The 20,424-nt window shown below is 35.3% G+C and overlaps 1 protein-coding gene across 1 annotated transcript in view; it reads left to right on the forward strand.

The window, feature by feature from the left end:
• The window catches only part of LOC117341264 (sodium-dependent proline transporter-like), a 32,444-nt gene extending 14,358 nt beyond the window's left edge, over positions 1-18,086 (forward strand). Inside the window, exons 2-15 of the mRNA XM_033903114.1 lie at positions 976-1,093; positions 2,582-2,713; positions 3,915-4,136; positions 4,844-5,003; positions 5,390-5,528; positions 8,333-8,467; positions 8,922-9,025; positions 9,295-9,419; positions 10,083-10,195; positions 10,916-11,047; positions 11,930-12,029; positions 13,151-13,260; positions 14,519-14,674; positions 15,237-18,086. Coding sequence (XP_033759005.1) covers positions 976-1,093; positions 2,582-2,713; positions 3,915-4,136; positions 4,844-5,003; positions 5,390-5,528; positions 8,333-8,467; positions 8,922-9,025; positions 9,295-9,419; positions 10,083-10,195; positions 10,916-11,047; positions 11,930-12,029; positions 13,151-13,260; positions 14,519-14,674; positions 15,237-15,422 — 1,932 coding nt within the window. The 3' untranslated portion in view covers positions 15,423-18,086. The remainder of the gene's footprint in view (positions 1-975; positions 1,094-2,581; positions 2,714-3,914; positions 4,137-4,843; positions 5,004-5,389; positions 5,529-8,332; positions 8,468-8,921; positions 9,026-9,294; positions 9,420-10,082; positions 10,196-10,915; positions 11,048-11,929; positions 12,030-13,150; positions 13,261-14,518; positions 14,675-15,236) is intronic.
• The last annotated feature ends 2,338 nt before the right edge of the window (positions 18,087-20,424 follow it).

Consider the following 20,424-nt stretch of genomic DNA (forward strand, 5'->3'; position numbering starts at 1 on the left):
GTTTAACGGGCATTCTGCTGCATAAAAATATCGAAAAAAGATATTCATCTCTTTACTGCCAAATGTCACATGATAATCTTTCTTCTCATTATTTTCAAACATTTACCTGTGTTCTATAAACGTGCGTTTCGCGTATTGAATTAACAATGATTAAAATCAATGATATGTGATTTTGGCCAAAATGTAATAAAATAAAAAAATGACTAGATTTCTGTCGGGTCATTCTTTGTTCTCGCCTAATACTGTAACCATGGCACGATTGTATAGTGTAACGATATCATAATCACGAGGACACAATGACGTCACCAAGTTACCAAATGTTGAACTACATTTAGGATAATGTCAGAGTATACGTGGATCATTGTATCAAAAACCTAGTACTTTCTGGGTAATACCAAATCAGTTAAATATACCATTTTTTATAGGAAGATATAAATTTGGTCAAATTAAATTATATCATTGAGTCATTGATACGCAAGCAGAATTAATTCTGGTCAATTTTTTTGTCAAATCCATGTCAAACGCAGGTCAAATTCATCTCAGAAAAAAATAGCTGAATTTAATATGATATTGATCTTGACCTGACATGAAAATAATTATTTCCAATTCAGGCCAATATCATTTAACATGATTGTTTTTCTTTTTTTTTTCTTCATCTCTAATTCAGATCGATTTCAGGTCAAGAGATTTTCAGATAAAATGTTTTCCTCAAAACATTTTGTCTGTATATATAATGCATAAATCTGAATTGTTTGTTGTCAACGTTATAACGTAGATCGTCACATTGATAAAAAATAACCAATGATAAAATATGGATACAGAAATGACAAAAAAAGTCATGTTTGATATTTTCAGAAAAACTTCTTGATTAAAACGTTTAAATATCAATTATATAGATAGCAGAGAAAAATAAGTGTCAATCATTTTACATAAACTCTCTTCTTAAAAACTATTTGTTAAATATGTTTTTCACAGACCCCGGAACGAGGACAATGGACAGGGAAACTGGACTTCATCCTGTCCTGCATTGGATTCTCAGTCGGACTCGGAAACATATGGAGATTTCCTTACCTTTGTTACAGGAACGGAGGGGGTGAGTACATATAACGTAATCACACCTCTTAGCCGAGTGGGTGTATACATAACATAATCACACCTCTTTACCGAGGGGGTGAGTATACATAACATAATCACACCTCTTAACCGAGGGGTGAGTATGCATGACGTAATCACACCTGTTAACCGAGGGTGTGTGTATACATTACATAATCACACCTCTTAAATGAAGGGGCGAGTAAACAACGTAAGCACAACTCTTAACCGAGGGTGTGTGTATACTTACATAATCACACCTCTTAACCGAGGGTGTGTGTATACATTAAATAATCACACCTCTTAAACGAAGGGGCGAGTAAACAACGTAAGCACACCTCTTAACCGAGGGTGTGTGTATACTTACATAATCACACCTCTTAACCGAGGGGGTGAGTATACATGACGTAATCACACCTCTTAAATGAAGGGGCGAGTAAACAACGTAAGCACACCTCTTAACCGAGGGTGTGTGTATACTTACATAACCACACCTCTTAACCGAGGGTGTGTGTATACTTACATAATCACACCTCTTAACCGAGGGTGTGTGTATACTTACATAACCACACCTCTTAACCGAGGGTGTGTGTATACTTACATAATCACACCTCTTAACCGAGGGTGTGTGTATACTTACATAATCACACCTCTTAACCGAGGGTGTGTGTATACAATACATAATCACACCTCTTAACCGAGGGTGTGTGTATACTTACATAATCACACCTCTTAACCGAGGGTGTGTGTATACAATACATAATCACACCTCTTAACCGAGGGTGTGTGTATACAATACATAATCACACCTCTTAACCGAGGGTGTGTGTATACAATACATAATCACACCTCTTAACCGAGGGTGTGTGTATACAATACATAATCACACCTCTAAACCGTTGATTTGTGTACGTTATCACATTACAACTAAGCACAATGACTGGGTAATGTTAAAAAAATGTTTTCGATTATATCAATTATGTTGTTAAATTAGAGAAATTAGGTCACCTTACTAGCTCAATGTGGGATGAATTTCCCTTTCGCCTTGTAGGATGTTTGCTTAAATAGCGAAATGTCGCTAGTTATAGTCTAATTGTGGACAGGGTAGACTTGGTGCCGCTGATCACTCAAAGTGAAAGATATAGGAGACTGATAGGTTTTCTAACGAGCTTTAGAACCTAGGTTATGGTTGACTTCGGGAGCAAACACTTTGTGAAGGAGGGAGTAGTGTTAAAGTTGAGAGTATATCGGGGATTTCCCTAATAGTTGGATGTTTGCCTTGGGAGCGAATGGTCGCTAGTGCAACCCCCAACACTTGTGGGCTATTTCTCATAAATCCTTTATATGATATAAGAGTTCTCTCTGTAAGTCGACTGAAGTTATATAATGCTAAGATATACAAAATTACGTTGATTGTTTTGAATTGAATACATCTCATTTAATGCAGTATGGCTAGAAAACACATCATATTGTTACATCTTTGTTTAAGGCGCCTTCATCATACCATACGTTATTATGTTGGTGATCGCCGGAGTGCCACTCTACTTCCTGGAACTTAGTCTGGGCCAGTTCGCCAGCCAGGGTCCGGTCACCGTGTGGAACCTCTGCCCAATCTTCTACGGTACATATTTCTCTACTTACTTTACATGAAATCAATTACATCAAGTAATACCAAACATGATATTTAATAGGTCATATTTTCCGTATTCAGTCCCTGAACTGAAGTCTGATTCTGGCCCTACATATCATTCTTAAGAATAGTGACTCCGGTTAAGAAAATATAAACTCGTTCAATGTTCTTTTAAACTGATAAAAAAACCCGAATGAAAATGAGAACAAATGTACAGTATAATTTCCCTGTCATTTCTATTTTTTTTTATTATTTTTTTTATTTATTTATTTATTTATTTATTTATTTTTATTGTGAATTTCCTAATATTCCTAAGAAGGAATTCTTGGGCACCACATACCATCCAACTATCTATACTGGCAAGTAAAGCAGCTGTATGGTGTAATTTAATGCTCGTTGTTCGTTAAAATTCGTCAGTAAAGGGATATAAAACATTCATAAAATGCTACCTCCCGAGAAAAAGATTTCCAATCTAACGTCAGCTCTGTGTTTGAGTAAAGTTCGTAAGAGTTATCGCCCTGTGAGTGTTGATGTATTTGCTTTGTATAATCATGAGCCATGTTAGTCTGGGACACCAGGAAAATGATAGTACAGAGTAATGAAATATGTAGGGGAGATTACTCCTCAGTATATGTACAAAGAAAAACGAAAATAATGTGTACTATTTTTTTTTTTTTTTATTTTCAGGTTAAGGAAATATTTCTCTTCTTAAATAATCTAATTTTATCATTATCCATCATAGCGACGAAAGTTTGTATGATTTCTTTCAGAACAACAAAGTTTGTTTGTTTGTTACTATTTTTTTTTTTTTTTTTTTTTTATGTTTTTGTTTTGTTTGAAAATGTTCTAATTTTCATATTTTGGTGACGAAGAAATTAAAATCCTTAAATGTAGGTTAAGTTTTCCAACAAGAATAGGATTCTCTCTGTAATCACTAAACATTTGCAGAGAAATTTTGGCTTTTTTTTTTCATCCTTATTTCGAAATAAATGCCTTTCTTAAAAATTGTATGTTTTCTCAATAAAGTCTTGTATTGCGTTTCGATTATTGAGAAAATTAGCAGAGAAAGGAATAGCAATTTTGGCAAGAAAGTATATGATAGCGCGAATATTGCTCATGCTCATTCTTTCTTGGCCGTGTCGTATCCACTTATAATTGAGGTGACGTGTTTGCTTTGTGCCATCTTTTACAGGTATCGGCTGGGCCATGATCATGATCAGCGCCATGGTATGTACCTACTACAACGTCATCATCATGTACTCCGTCTACTACATGTTAGTGTCATTCGTCAACCTTGACGACGAGTTACCATGGCAAAAATGTGGTAAATCCTGGAACACAGAAAAGTGCCGAGACGAGCCCTACCCAGACATGGACGGCATGAACGAGACCAGCAAGGTCACAGCGATGTTAGGTGAGATCAAACATCGAGAGTTAAATTTACTTTGCACTTTGATAATTCTTCTCAAATATAAAAATGCATGCCATTGATAGACATTTCAGTTACTGAGAAAACCAGTTTTAAAAGAAAAAAAGTTCGTGCTCAGAAATGCCACCCAGTATAGACAATAATACGGAAGCGTGTTGCTGCCACGGACCCTTTTTATCTCAAAAAATTAAAGCTATCGAAATATGGAGTTATTATCTAAAAAAAATTGACTTATGAAAGAATAACTAGAAATTACGAGTTACTAAAACGCTTCAGTAGCATTCTATCTCGCAACATTTTAAATAAAGTTCAGTACGTGTTTTTATTCGTAAATACCGTTTTCTATTTATAGACACCGTTTTTTATTTATAGATACTATTCTATATTTTAGATACTGTTTTCTATTTAAAGATACTGAGTATATTCGTGAATTCGTAAACGATGAGAAATGGTCTATCAAAATTTTATTCAGGGCTCGTTAAAATCAGAATCCGTATGAGTCTTATGAAATTGAAAAAGGAACGGAATATAACACAAAGCTGCAAGTCATCACATCATCAAGTGATTCCGACTTCAGTTTCGATGATTGATTTAATTTTTTTTTTTTTTTTTTTTCGTTTTTGTTTTGTTTTTGTTTGTTTTTTTTTGTTTTTTTTTTCTGATTTTTTATTACGTCTAAACGTTGGTTTCAGGTCTTAAGGACCAGTCATGCTTGACGGATTTATTGACGGCGATTAGTGGCATGTATAACCAAACATACAGTACATTAACCGACCTGAACTCGACCCATCTCTCCGAACATACGGTGGACTGTGATATCAAGTTCCAGACACCCAGCGCTGAGTACTGGAAGTAAGAACATCACGTGGTCACAAATGTACATAACGTATTGTCACCTGTTTATCACGAAACCTACAAAATCAAGTCAAATTGGCTTACCATTACTCTATTTTCTAAACCCTTATGCAAAAGTATTAATTCGAATATCACAAAATATTGCATGAAATAATGTGCAAAGTAGATTTTTTTTTTTTAGAAATTTCAAATATTAACACATGCTGTTTAATCAAATTATTGGTCACGTACTACTTGTACGAAGTTCATAATATAAATTGCTGACAATGTTTTTTGGATAAAAAAATCCAATTAGCGATTTGTTAAGTAGGGTTTGTGGACCCTTATTAATATTGATGTGCAAGTCGGGGAGTATTGCAAAAACGGCCTTGTGTATTTTTCAGCCGCTATGTACTACGGGTCCATGAATCGGACGGTATGGAGGATATTGGCGGGGTCAGTCTTAAGAACGTCCTTTGTCTCCTATTATGCTGGATCTTTATCTTCTTCTGTCTAATGAAGGGTGTCAAATCTTCAGGCAAGGTAAGAATTCTTTGCAAGGACGACAGGGCAGCAGTATTACATTGTGTTTGGTAACCAAGGCACCTGTCATTGTGAAGTCGAATCGGAGTTTTCACTTTTTTGCGGAAAATAGTTGGATGCGTTATATATCAAGACACTGTCAGAGAATGAATTGTCTGTGATATACTCCTGAGAAAAGCAAACCTTTTTCGAACAATACAACTCAAACACCAAAATTCATTTTGGAAGTAGCCTGCCCGACAGACGTGATAGAATATAACAAAGAAAGGGTGGTATCCTGAAAAAAACTATGCCTATATTAAAAACTATGCGATATTATAAAAAAAATTATAGATTTAAAATACTTTGAGACCTTGCCGCCATTGAGGCACCTCCTGCCCTCATCGAATGCAAACCCAAATTTGTATTTCCACAGACCTCCTTTAATCTGGACAGTATTGTTTCTCTGGCCCTTGTGTAACTGATAGGCTTTTTTAATAAGGTCGCACTTACCCTTTGACCTGTAAGCTGGATTGAATAAAAAAATCCCCCGACTCCAAATCTATATTTGCTGCTTAAATGTATCTCTTAAGAATAATGATTGGACACCCAGTTGTTTTCCCTTCATATATCATATATCATATATCAAAACATTGTTCCCTTGCCGATACTGATCAGTTTTTGACTTGACAAGAAACAGAGACAAAAATAAATCATGAAAGGAAACATCTTTGCACCTTAAACTGCTTACCTCATAAAACCTCAAAAAAGCACTGAAACTCAAAACTTTCATGCTTAAATCTCTCAAGACTAAAATATCACTCGAACTTTTATATTTCTCGCATAAACTTACAATCTGCTCTGATGTCACAATATCTTTTCTCACCACAGGCACACTGTTCTGTCTTTTACATGATTCCATTAAATTGTTTATATAATGATTGTCCGTTGGATAACACATCCTTCTGACTTTGTGAGCCCACTTAATGCCATCAATTGCTGATTGTCTATCAAATCTGTCATATACAAGGCCACAGGCACTGGCACAGGCGGTATAAAGTTATCTCCTTGAGCATTTATAAAAAGGCCCCCATCTTCGTAAAGGTCCAAAATACTTGGAAACTGTGCTGTCACTCCTCGATTTCAATATGTGTTTGGACATGCTGTTTGCCAGGCGCATTAAATTGTCCGTGACTACTCCAGCTTTACACATGTCTGCTACGGCTGCTTCCCTCAGATTGAAGCTATTTCATTTCTTTCTTCTGGCCTCCTTTGTGTCTCCTGGCATTCAAATCTCCAATGTCCAGGCTTCCCGCATCCAAAACATGTCCCAGGCCTTCTGTTCATCGTTTGCTGCGCTCTCGTTGTATTACGCCTCGCCAATTTAAACTTTCTTTGTGCTCTGCTTTCTGCTTTCCACTTCTTCTTCTCGTCGTCTGAATTATCTGCTATAGAGTTAGTTTCATACTCAGACACAGTTCTCCATCCCAACTCTGAGCTATCTGCCAATTTTATAAGTTTCTGTGTTCGTTCTAATATAGCCATACATTCTTCTATCTTCTCCAATGCCTGCCCGTTTGCGTTCTCTTTCACGGCGACCTCTGCCTCTTTTATCTTCTGTCCAATTTTAGCGTTCACTTTGAATTGTGCTTCGTTGCCCTTTTTGTTGAATTTGTATACGTCCGTCGATATAAGTTCAATTTTGGCCACCTGAACCTCACTCTTAGCCTTTTGGCTCTCGTACATCTCCTGCTGGAAATGTGTTAGCTTTGCCGTCATTAGCTCCCCTAGTCTGTTAAGCATTGCGTCCTGCGAGTCCTTGACTTTGTTTTCCACCAGCGCTGTTATTTGTCTCTGTTCCATTTTCTCTAACGTTGTTCTGTCTTGCGGGTCTCTGGCTGGAATGACTCTATCACTCCTGTATTCCCATTTATCACGTGTTACCTTTACACAAATCTCGTGCACCTTGCCACTACTCATGAATATTCATACATGCTAATATCCATTTACGAAACTCACAGACATATATTTCCTTCTATACTCCGTAACGCAGGAAAGTTACATTATAGCGTTGTCACACTGAAATGACACACCTAAAGATGGAAGCGTAACACTCCGGTCCTCTTTGAATCTAAGCAATCCGGGGGTAGCAAGTGGCGAATTAATGGGTTTGGTTTGTCCCGGCCATACACCAAAATCAACATTATTCCTCACAATAGCAGATTCACATCACAATACCATAAAGCATGGTGCCAAAATATTGAACCATTCCCCCGGGAAACTTTGGTCGCCTGTTTGCATCATGCCTGAGTTGCAGCAGGTGGATGAACGTCTCCTCACCCAGCAGGACTATCGGACGAAACAGAGTCTTGTCACATGATTTTATAAAAAGTAACCTCTTATCTATGTTTAATCCAAGCTGCATCATAAATAAAATTAGCTTTAATAATGAAATCTCTCACATTTTAATTCAAGTACTTCTTCAGCATTGACCAGTTGAATAATCTTTAAGGCAGTAGGTTATTTTTCATCGCATTTGGGTAAAAAAATATGAAGAAGAGACCAGTAGGATCCATGTTTCTAATAAGCAGCTTTCTTCATTTTGTCCACATGCACAATTAGTCATCTGCTGGGTTTTTTTCATGTAAATAGCCAGGTATCCCCGTATGTTAACTGGTTTTGTCATGGTTTCACTTTTTACCGCTAGGTGGCGTTAATAGTCAGTATAGTAACTGGTTTTGTCATGGTTCCACGTTTTACCGATAGATGGCGTTAATAGCCAGTATACTTATTGGTTTTGTCATGGTTCCACTTTTTACCGCTAGGTGGTGTACTTCACGGCGCTGTTTCCATACGTTGTTCTGGTCGTCCTGCTAATTCGAGGTCTTACCCTGCCTGGGTATGAGAAAGGTATAAAATTCTACATAGTCCCTGAATGGGAAAGGCTCAAAGACCCAAAGGTAAGTATGAAAATATGCCATCAATATATAACTATACGGTAAATACAGTTACACGTTCGCCGTCATTTTCCGTTCATACATAATAGAAAGGGACGTATAAAGTATTCTTCCAATTCAACTTATACGTTAGTGTTTATGATACATATTGTAGTTTCTGTCATGTTTGTAATAATTGATATTGGATATAATTTTTACTGTGACTTACTGTTCTTGTTTCATTGATTAGTCTTAGAAACAAGAATCAGCGGTATGATGAGTTTTATTCGATTCATATGGGTGCCACAGTTGCGAGCGGTTTCGCGTTCTCGATCGGACGTGAAATAGTTTACCCGGTTACTCCGGTTCCCTCTCGAGCACTTCCATCCGGGCTAACAAAAGTGATTAATTTAAGTTTCCGTACCTTGTCCATATTAATGATGTTGCCCAATTCTATGTTTGTTAACAATCCCTACAGGTCTGGGGAGACGCCGCCACACAGATTTTCTACTCTCTGGGAGTCGCTTTTGGAGGCATTCTTACCATGTCAAGTTATAACAGATTCAAAAACCACACTCTCAGGTAAGTACCTTAATTGTCTGATATATTTATTTCGGGGGATGGGGGGGGGGGGGGCAAAAATGGTAAGTGAGTACATGTGCATCCTTGTCTAGATGTTAGTGCCATAGAACTAGACCCGACAGTCCCTCTGTAGATTTTATGTGGAGTTTATATTTGGATTATTGAGATTTATCGTTTTACAATTGTATATCAGGTACATACATTGTACATGCGTGCGTGCGTGCGTGTTTGCTTGCTAACTTTACATATGATACTGCTTCTATTTTCAGAGACGCTTTGATAATTTCCTTCGTGAACTGCTCGACCAGTGTGTTTGGTGGATTCGCTATATTCGCACTTCTCGGCTACATGTCGCATGTCACCAATGTTCCCGTGGAGGATGTGGCAGACAGTGGTATGTAGTGACTTTCTCGTAAAGACTGGCTACACTTTAGTTTAGAATTATGTACGGCCCAGAGGGTTCGGAAGAGTAACCGTCCAATTTAACCCTCAGCTATTGTTAGACCTTGGAGCAATATTTTTGACCACCCCGAAACCAGCTGAACTCAGTTTACATTCTAACCTAGTATTGTTAACGTACACAATCTCCCATGGTAATCATATTCCTTCGCTTTTCGCTTTCACATCTTTCCATAAAATGAGGATTCCGCTTTTTGCACTTTGTGTAAATCAAAACAATTTATCGTCAAGCTGTTTTAATTATGCGCTAGAATTTCAGAGAGATAAATAAACTTGGGTGGGGAAGACATTCTGATGTTTTACTCAGACGTATTTTTATGGCGATTTTTGGCAAACCCACTTAGGCTAGATGATACTGTAGTTGATTATTGTAGTAATTGCTTTTATTGTTTATAGAAGGCAATTCCAGTATGTTAAATTTTATCATTTTCTGTATTTTTTCTTTTCTGAGTCATGAGTATAACTCCAGTTTCTATGTAATAAATTTTAAATGTCACCATTTTTCATTCAATTCTGTTGTCCGAGTTTTCTTGTTATGAGTGCAGATAATATAACGTTTATGATATTGTGATGTACGTCGGTAATCTTTATTTTACAGGACCAGGCCTTGCCTTCATCGCCTATCCCGAGGGTATTGCCAAACTACCATCTCCTCCAATATTCGCCTTCCTGTTTTTCTTTATGATCTTTACACTCGGGTGTGATAGCCAGGTGAGCTTTGATTAAAACTTTACATGTCATTTTGGGTAAATTCGTACGTTCAACGTCTAAAATATGTCTGTTGATCTATCACCACATTCTCAATACGATATGTCCACTATTACACACCCTAGGCCGGTGTTTTTTCTCCGGGTACTACGGCTTTCCTCCACTTTCAAAACATGGCACGTACTTAAATGACCATGGCTGTCAATAGGACGTTAAACAAAATAAACTAAACCACTATTGCATAAAACCTTGATTCTGTGCATTGTAATACATTTGATACATACATTTAGATTTTAATATATTATACTATTGTTAATCATTGGCTAAAATGCTGTCAAGATTTCGTATAGTCACGGTTGTATTGATTTGTCGAATAAGATTTTCTATTTGCTATAAACATTTGCAAATTAAGTTTGTATAATTGTCTCATCTGAAAAAAATACATGATTTTCTTGTTGCCATGGAGATGTCAGATAAACCAGTACTGTGTATTTGGTAATATTAGCGAAGGATTTTATTTCGCTATATTCGCGTCATTATTTGTAGCGCGAGAATAAATACTCAGCGAATATTAAAATATACATTGAAATATGCAATGGAGTATTTCAAAATTACTTTCATACCCGCAAACAAGGTCGGACTTTTCGGGCTAACCTTGAAAGTTAGCGCCGTGGAATTTAATAACTATACAGTATATGATACAATATTACTACGTTTTCTCAGTTTGCTATGATGGAGACCGTGATCAGTGGATTCTCGGATGTCTTCCCCAACCAACTTCGTAAAAGGAAGACACTCTTCACTTTCTTCTGCTGCATGATAGGATTTCTACTGGGGATTCCACAAGCTACAAAGGTAGGCGTGTAATTGGTGTGATTTCTACTGGGGATTCCACAGGCTACAAAGGTAGGCGTGTAAGTGGGTGGATTTCTACTGGGGATTCCACAGACTACAAAGTTGAACGTGTAAGTGTCAGTATAGTTTCTACTGGGGATTCCACAAGCTACAAAGGTATGTGTATAAGAGGTGTGATTTCTACTGGGATTCCACAGGCTATAAAGGTATGTGTATAAGTGGTGTGATTTCTACTGGGGATTCCACAGGCTACAAAGGTAAGCGTGTAAGTGGTGTGATTTCTACTGGGGATTCCACAGGCTACAAAGGTAAGCGTGTAAGTGGTGGGATTTCAACTGGGGATTCCACAAGCTACGAAGGTAGCTTAGGCGTGTAAGTGTCTGTAGAGTCAGACCGGCATGGTCTATATCATCATCTGTAACTTTAAAATAAGAATCCCTATTGTTTATTAGAATAAAAGCATGGCATTTTTTCAATTGGTACCCGGATGTAAAGGAGAACTTAAAAGGACAGTACTTTAAAAAAAAATGGAAGGGGGCGGGGGGGGGGGGGTACATTAAATAAACATCTTTAAACCTTAGTCAAGTTCGTAACGAAATATAAACAGGTAACGCAGTGTTAAATCGGTGCGCCAACAGAATTTGCCTCAGAAAATAAGATACAGAAACTCCAACCATAATTTAGCAGAAGGCTACTAAAGCGAAATGCGCTGAAATAAGACTACCGCTAAAATCTCGTCGTTTACTGTACGGTATTTTGAGTACGCGTATCTCAACCTATAATTGTATACCTGCATGTGTTAACAAAAGAGTATTTAGTTAAAGCCGGGTTTTTAGTGATAGCAACATGTGATCAGTGACTTTCTTGTGTTTAATCATTCAGGGCGGTATATACATCCTCACCTTGGTAGACTGGTATTCCGGCAGCTACAACCTCATGATCATCTGCTTCTGTGAGATCGTGGCTGTGTGTTACATCTACGGTAAGTCGGCTGTGGTTTCCTTACACATTGAATTCCTGTATTACGCTTTATAAATATTCAAACGCACAATTCTAAAGTCTAAGTAAATAGATGATATCTAACAGTGTCTTCAGTAATATCAAATATATTTCACGAGTGGGGCTAATATTTTGATATTTTTCACGAGTGCGCAGCACGAGTGAAAAATATCAAAATATTAGCCACACGAGTGAAATATATTTGGTATTACTGAAGACACTGTTGGATATTCTGTTTATTACATTTTTTATCAATAAAAACCATGATATTTGTCACTAGTGAAAAATATGATATTTGTCACTAGTGAAAAATATGATATTTGTCACTAGTGAAAAATATCACTTTTATAGAATGAATAATTTTTGATATTTCACTGGTAAAAATGTAATAAATCGTATTTTTAGTATCCCAGTTGTGACAATTGACAGGAGTAAAAGATAATTTCCACCGCTATCTTTAAATACATTTGATTCTGATACCGCGGTAGTCTACGTAATATAACCCTAGCTATATAGAATCATAGTCATGACCTAATAATGTTATGACTACTATATACTGAACAAACCTGATCCAGTTGCTTTTCAGTAATTAACCAATTATCTTAATGAAACATTTACTTCTTCAATAAAAATGCATTTATCTATTGTTATTTTACCCGGGTTTTTTTTCTAGAACAAAACAAAAACATTGTTTCTGAAATAAAGCAAAAAGCATTGTTTCTGGGAAAAAAAACAAAAGTATTGTTTCTGAAAGAAAACAAAAAAACATTGTTTCTGAAAGAAAACATAAAACATTGTTTCTGAAAGAAAATAAAAAAACATTGTTTCTGGAAGAAAAAAAAAGCATTGTTTCTGAAAGAAACCAAAAGCATTGTTTCTGGAAGAAACAAAAGGCAACAAATAATCGATGGAAAAATTAATTCCAACTCAAAAGCGATTAAGCGAGGGCAAAATATGACAAAAATATATCTAAATATTTATATTGAGGCCCTTTTAGAAGAGCGTAAGACCAGGCGCAACGAGGGAGTAAGCGTTCTCCGCTTCATTGACGACATCAGCCATACAAATATATGAAAATATGCAGATACCTTTGTATTTCTCCAGGAGTCAACAAATTCCGGGCTGACGTGGAGATGATGATAGGTAAACAGAGCATCATAGTCTGGTCTTACTTCTACGCCACATGGTGCTTCATTACACCGGCCGCCATAGCGGTGAGTAAAATGGACGTAAACATTGGGGCCGCGGTGGCCGATTGGTTAAGATGTTCCGACATTTTATCACTAGCCCTCCACCTCTGGGTTGCGAGTTCGAAACCTACGTGAGGCAGTTGCCAGGTACTGACTGTATGTAGGCCGGTGGTTTTCCTCCACCTCAAAAACCTGGCACGTCCTTAAATGACCCTGGCTGTTAATAGGACGTTAAACAAAACAAACCAAACCAAACGTTAAAAATGACGGAATGCTTGCCCGTTACTATATACATTTTAATTTCAATGAATTAATTCAATGTCGAAAGAGATGGTTTTATTATTTTAGTTATCTCTTTTTGTTTTTATGCTTAGCTCTTAATTACAATATAATTAGTTCTGCTCATTGCTATTGCCAACAAAGCACATTTACAAAACTTAAAATGATCTGTAATCATTCACTTTAAGTATACATCCAATTATAATTATAAATCTGAGGAAATGCATTCTTTCTTTTATATTTGATGTTGCTCAATCAAAAATAATGTATACCAATGCAATATACATATGTACATAATGAAATATTGCAATATCATTTCGCTTGTTTTTATCCAACAATTGTTTGAATCAAGCGAGTCTTTTCTTCTGATTTTGTAATATTTATTAATTAATTAGCTATTGACATTTAATTAAGTGTGTGCTTTCTAACGTTGGTGAGGCCATAATGCCAATATAATTCATTGCTAAAGAATGTCTTAGTCTACATATTTATTTTACCAAGATGTATTTTTTTGTAGTTTTCTTTTTCATGGGGCATTCTTAATGCTAGTTTATTATTTGAAAATGTACAGTGTACTTTCACAGTTATGAACTAATAGCGCCATTTGATTAATATCATACCCATGACGACATTTCCAGCCAAATAACACTTTCTATAACTATAAGGTTACCTCCGCTACCACTACATCATGTGTTCTTGCTCCTTCGTGCTCTTTTTATTATGCATTTTACATCTTTGATCATATAATTAAACACGATAAATTAAATTAAATGTTTTTTGATAAATGGTAAATACCCAAATTTCGACAAGGTTTTATAAAACAATACCGATTGAATGAAACAGTTTTTTGGTGACATTTTTACCAGAATTTATAAAAAAAAGACATCGAATAAATTTTGGGTGAATGAAAAGTACCGACATTTGGCCAGAATTTATAAAAGGAAATTTTTTTATTGATGTCGAGCGAATAGATAATAATATTTGCCTTTGTTTCTATCAACAGTTCATTGTCATCATGATGGCTATCAACTACTCACCAGCCTATTTAGGGAACTACAACTACCCTGGATTTGCTGAGGCCCTGGGTTGGTTCATGGTGGTCACTCCCCTTCTACTCGTACTTGGAGGCGCAATAGTTCAGTCCATCAGGTCCGGCGGGGTAAGTCGTCTCATGAAATCCCAAATCTTCCTCGAAGAACTTCTCCCACAATTATACTTAATGCTACTGTGAAATCATTAATTTTCGAGGTGGTTTGATTTTCGTTTATTTCGTGGTTACCATTGAGGCCCGGATTCGAATTTCCACGAATTACTAAAATCTTCAAAGTACATGCATGCAGATATTCTTTATCCGTGAATTCATGTCCTCAAAAAAATAACATTTTTTAGAGAAAGCTATGAAATTAACCCCACGAAAATATATGACATATATTAGCAGTATAATACAAAAATCTCAAAATATCTTATAGTGTAGGAGAAAACTTAGGTATTGCTTCAAATATACAGTAAAGGTAATATGGAATTAAAAATAACCTTAGATGAAAATATTTAAAAAAGAAACATGTGTTTTGAGGACCTTACTGTGGAGAGGAAATTAGTTTCAACATAGAGTTGTTATTCTGTTAAAGAGTTGTATGTGTATTCGTCTGAGTTATACAATCTTGTTAATAGATGATGCTCAGTTGCGCATTGACATCCTATGACTGTACTTATGTTTTTAGGTAGGGATCGCCCTGAGACCTGTAAGAGAATGGGGTCCTGCGCTGGACGAGAACCGTATACCACCCCGTTATGCATCTCTCAGCGATCCTAGGCACGACGACATTCAGTACAACTCGAAAGGAGGAACCGTTTTTGTCGTCAACAAAGGACAAGATAACAAATCTTACACAGGAGAGAAACTCTAAATTATCACGGAGGATACATATTTTGGCATTTCACTCGTGAAATATTTTGTTATTCAACTCGTGAAATATTATGGTATTCCACTCGTGAAATATTTTGGTATTCCACTCGTGAAATACATGTATTATGCTATTCCATTCGTGAAATATTATGGAATTCCACTCGTGAAATATTTTGGTATTCCACTCGTGAAATATTTTGGTATTCCACTCGTGAACTATTATGGTATTAGTGAGGACACTGTTAGATGACTTCTATCTAGACCACAGTGATATCATCTTTTGTTCAGTTGTAGACTATTTTGTATTATATGGGTTCAGGATAAAGAATCGGTGATATGTGGACAGACGAGTAACAATAATTATTGATATTAAATATAAAAGTTTAACATTAAACATGTTTGCAAGATATTATGCAGCAAAGAATGTAGGAATTTTATCATTTTTCAAAATATTTTCATATGTACTATGAATCTTTAAAAGGACTGTACTTCTAACTAGAGGAGAATATGGAGATATTATGGAAAAGTTCGTGTATGCTTACTTATTCTGTAACTAAAGTAACATTGTGATTTTTTTTGACAATGCTACATGTGTGTAAATACATATAAAACTGTACTGGAAAATGAATTTAACAAGTTTTTTTTTTTTAATAGTTCTAAAGCCTATAATGAGCATTTGTTCATGCTTCTAAACATGGAAGACATGCTTCTAAACATTCCCCCACATCCATGCTTCTAAACGCGCATACTATACAAATGTCTTTGCTTAAGATCAACCGTCATGACAATGATATATATCACAGGTAATAAGAAAATCAGAAATGTTCAAACGCTTCTCATTTGTGACAAAATGAGCGATTAAATGTTTTGGGTTATTGGAGCAGATTGTTTATTTGGTTTCTTGTAAATATCCATAGAGATATCAACTTGTGTTCATATGATATATCCTAAATGTAGTGCACGTCTCGTTTATCATATCATATATACTGCATAACAAACTATACAACATCTTATTTCCTATAAATCTGATATTGATGACAATGTTTTCATTGTTATATTTCAAAAATATGTAACTTCTGTTTGGCTTTTACAACATTCTATATCCTCTTTGCGTTAATCATAGGTAGATTCCGAGAAATTTATGTTCATTTATGGCAAATTCGGGTACGTGGCAAAAATAAGCATGTGAATAGTTTACTGAGATGGTGCAGCTTTTTAGCCTTCAACAAAAAAAATGGAACGCATGCTGCAAACAATCAATTTTGTGACGACATACATAAATGACGTCATGCTATGGTACATTCTATCATGCTATAGTCTCTACAGTGAAATATGTCTTCCGTCAAGCGCCCCTATGTCGAGAAGTGTTTTATGCTGCTCAAGTTATGTAGTTAATATTGTACAACACTGATATTAATGCCTTATTTCTTGAATTTGTTTATTGATTCAATTTCATGAGTATTCGTGGTACATGGTTATAGCTAAAACATTCAGTGAATAGTCCTGAAAAGCATGTTTTATTTCAATTTATGTTAATATTTTATTGAATTTGCATGTACAATTCTAGAAAATTATCCGAAATATTTAATTAACATACAGTATATTCTCACAATCTGATCGCCATGTTGAATATTGATCATATCCACATCTGATACCGACAGATACTTCAATAATAAATGCTATCAACCTGATGGTTTTTCATTGATACTTCTTACTGATATACATTATTTGTATGTTAAACTTGAAGACTTAATTAGGGATAATTTTGTGTTTTTTATAGCGCTTTTGTATATTACCGATATGTCTGTAATCGGTATCCATGATGTATGTAATATATCTACATAGCCGGTACCCGCTTATATACAAACACTAGTATAACGTGTATATATATATATATAACAAAAATTGATCGGCTAAGCTGGAACTTAAGACAAATGTTGTTGGTATTTTAAGTGTAGACAAAATTTAAATTTAAATCAACAAAACTGATTTCAGAATGATTATCAACAACTGACAAAAATAAAATGTAGGTTTGATCATGTTTCATTAAAAATTACATATTTTTATTTCAAAGTACATTACCGATATGTTAAGACAATGGGGTACTGAACGTTCCACTCTTACTTATATATTGTGGCAAAACGCTGTATTAGGCATGACGCGCAATGAACTCAAATTGTTAATGGCTTCAGACAATTACTTGTTAAATATTAATTAATATACAATCAATGTTAATGGCTTCAGACAATTACTTGTTAAATATTAATTAATATACAATCAATGCTAATGGCTTCAGACAATTACTTGTTAAATATTAATTAATATACGATCAATGTTAATGGCTTCAGACAATTACTTGTTAAATATTAATTAATATACAATCAATGTTAATGGCTTCAAACAATTACTTGTTAAATATTAATTAATATACGATCAATGTTAATGGCTTCAGACAATTACTTGTTAAATATTAATTAATATACAATCAATGCAAACTATGGCTGATGTAATTATATATTATAACTTTTATTTCATTGTTTAAGTATAACCCATGTTTTAAATAAAGAATATGATTACGATGTATATTTAATATTAATATATCTTAAGAGATATTATATTTCAAAATGTTTGAACTGTTATATAGAACATTTATCTTAATAAAATTAAGTATCTACAAATCTTTGAGTGATCTTTTCATAGTTGTTTTGATCCTACAATGAATTCATCAATAACTACATCAACTGTTAAGTAGTAAAAGTCAAATATGATTCGATTCCATTTCAATCAAGGGGCCGCTATAGCTCAGACGGTTAAAATTTTACGCCGGCCACGTAATCTCATGCCATGATCCGAGATAGCAGACCACAGAAAGACTGCCTGGCCATGGGTGATTTTTTTTAAGCAAATAACTCCGGAATTATGAAATGCATAAAAAATGGGGAAATAAATGTACATTATAATTGGTATATTCATTATGAAATAGTACATACAGGCTTCACATTTGTTAAAACTATAATAAACAATTTGGTTCCGGATTTTAAATTTTCTGGATTTTCCGAAAGTTTAGTACATAGGAAATTTAGTTTTGCCTACAGCAAAAAATGGTGTCTTCCGATCAAGGTAAGATGGCGGAAAACTTAATTTACAACATATGTCAAAACAAAATTAATTCTGTCTTTGGGATAAAGATATTAACTTTCAAATAGGTTTCAGAAAAAAAATGTATAAAGATTTGTGTCATTTTGGTTGAAATATCATGATATTTTGCCATATTTTTCCATTGCTTACCATGGTATTCACATGTCTAAAAACATAGGAAAAATAAGTTTACTTGTCTTTCAGAGCTGTATTAAAATTGCATATATATACTTTATTATTGGTAATATGTATGGTTAACTGGCTATGTTTTCATATCTAATACATGTGCCTTATTTTTTCAAAATATAACATTTTTACTGTACACTGCTACCCCAGGTGCGTAGTTTGACGCTCATTACCCGTAACTGTTTGTGTTTCTCGGAAATCTGAGAAACGGGCCGGTCTGTGTTGTCGTCGTTGGGTGTTTTGACAAGACAATTCGCTCTGGATGGTAGGCAGTGGGTTTCCTGTGTATTGTTAAGTGAGGTTGTCACCAACTGCCAATATAGTAGACGTGAGACCCTTATGTTCCCTACATACATGTATATATAATAATCTTTTACTTTGCAACTGTTTCGTAGCTTATACCTTTCATATATAATATATATATATATATCTTATTCATTATTCATATGATTCATCATATATATTTAGTATACAAGTGATTGTTGTATTCAATATATTCTGTATAAATAATGAACTTATCTACAATATCCATAGTACACCTGTGTCCATACATATAATATAAATACCCACCACTCACTTCCGATACTCAATCGAGTATATGCTGAAAATAAGCTGTAATTTACCTGTATTATTTTATCCTCTTTTCTGTCTTCCTCTTTGTTCTTTCTCCTCTATATCGTCTCCTTACCCGACTCCCCCTCCTTCCCAAGATGTATGTGCGGACACCAGCTATCACCTACGGCAGACCTCCTTAACTTCTTTGAGATTTTCACCTTTGACCCTTCATGACGGGTAATGATGTTTGCGCTTTGAGGGCTGCCATATGATGCTTCTATTGTAAGTTGTCTTGTATTCCAGTCACCTTTGTTTTCAACAACGACTTCTTCAGAGTTTTTAAAAGAGTTATCTCCAATCTCAACTGTCTTCATGGGATTTATATTTTATTACTGCAGTTGTCCCACTACATCCAGCATCCATTTAACGCAACCTTGATAATTTTATTAACAGCTGGGGATATCCATCCAAACCCAGGACCCAATTCTGAAAGTTCGGTTCCCAGTGTCCTTAGTTTGCTCCATTTTAACATTCGAAGTTTGCGTAACAAGGTTCAATATTTGAGCTCTTTGATAGTCGATATTGATATAGTATGTATAACTGAAACCAATCTTGACAACTCCATCCCCAACTCTGCAATACAAATCGATGGTTTTTCGGAACCCTTTCGAAAAGATCGTAACATGTTTGGGGGAGGTGTTGCCCTATACTTTTCTGAAACACTTGTAGCTAAACGGAGAATTGATCTCGAATTTGGTCATGATGAAATGATATGGTCTCAAATCAAATTACGTAATACTTTGTATCTGATCTGTAACGTATACAGGCAACCTTCTTATAATGGTGCCGGTTTGTGGCATCATTTACGACATTCAATTGAAACAGCACTCGAAGAAGTGCCCAATCTATTAATTACAGGTGATTTAAATACTGATTTTCATCAGAGGTGATCTATGTGATATTTTGTCCAATTATAATTTAACCAATGTCATTACCGAACCCACTAGACAAACCGATACCTCCTCAACCCTTCTTGACCCTATCATTGTAAGTGATACTGTAAATGTATTTTTTCCGATGTTATTGACATTGAGCGAACTATAAGTGACCATGATGCCGTTTTT

This window comes from Pecten maximus, chromosome 13 (assembly GCF_902652985.1).
Source record: "Pecten maximus chromosome 13, xPecMax1.1, whole genome shotgun sequence".
Lineage (NCBI taxonomy): Eukaryota > Metazoa > Mollusca > Bivalvia > Pectinida > Pectinidae > Pecten > Pecten maximus.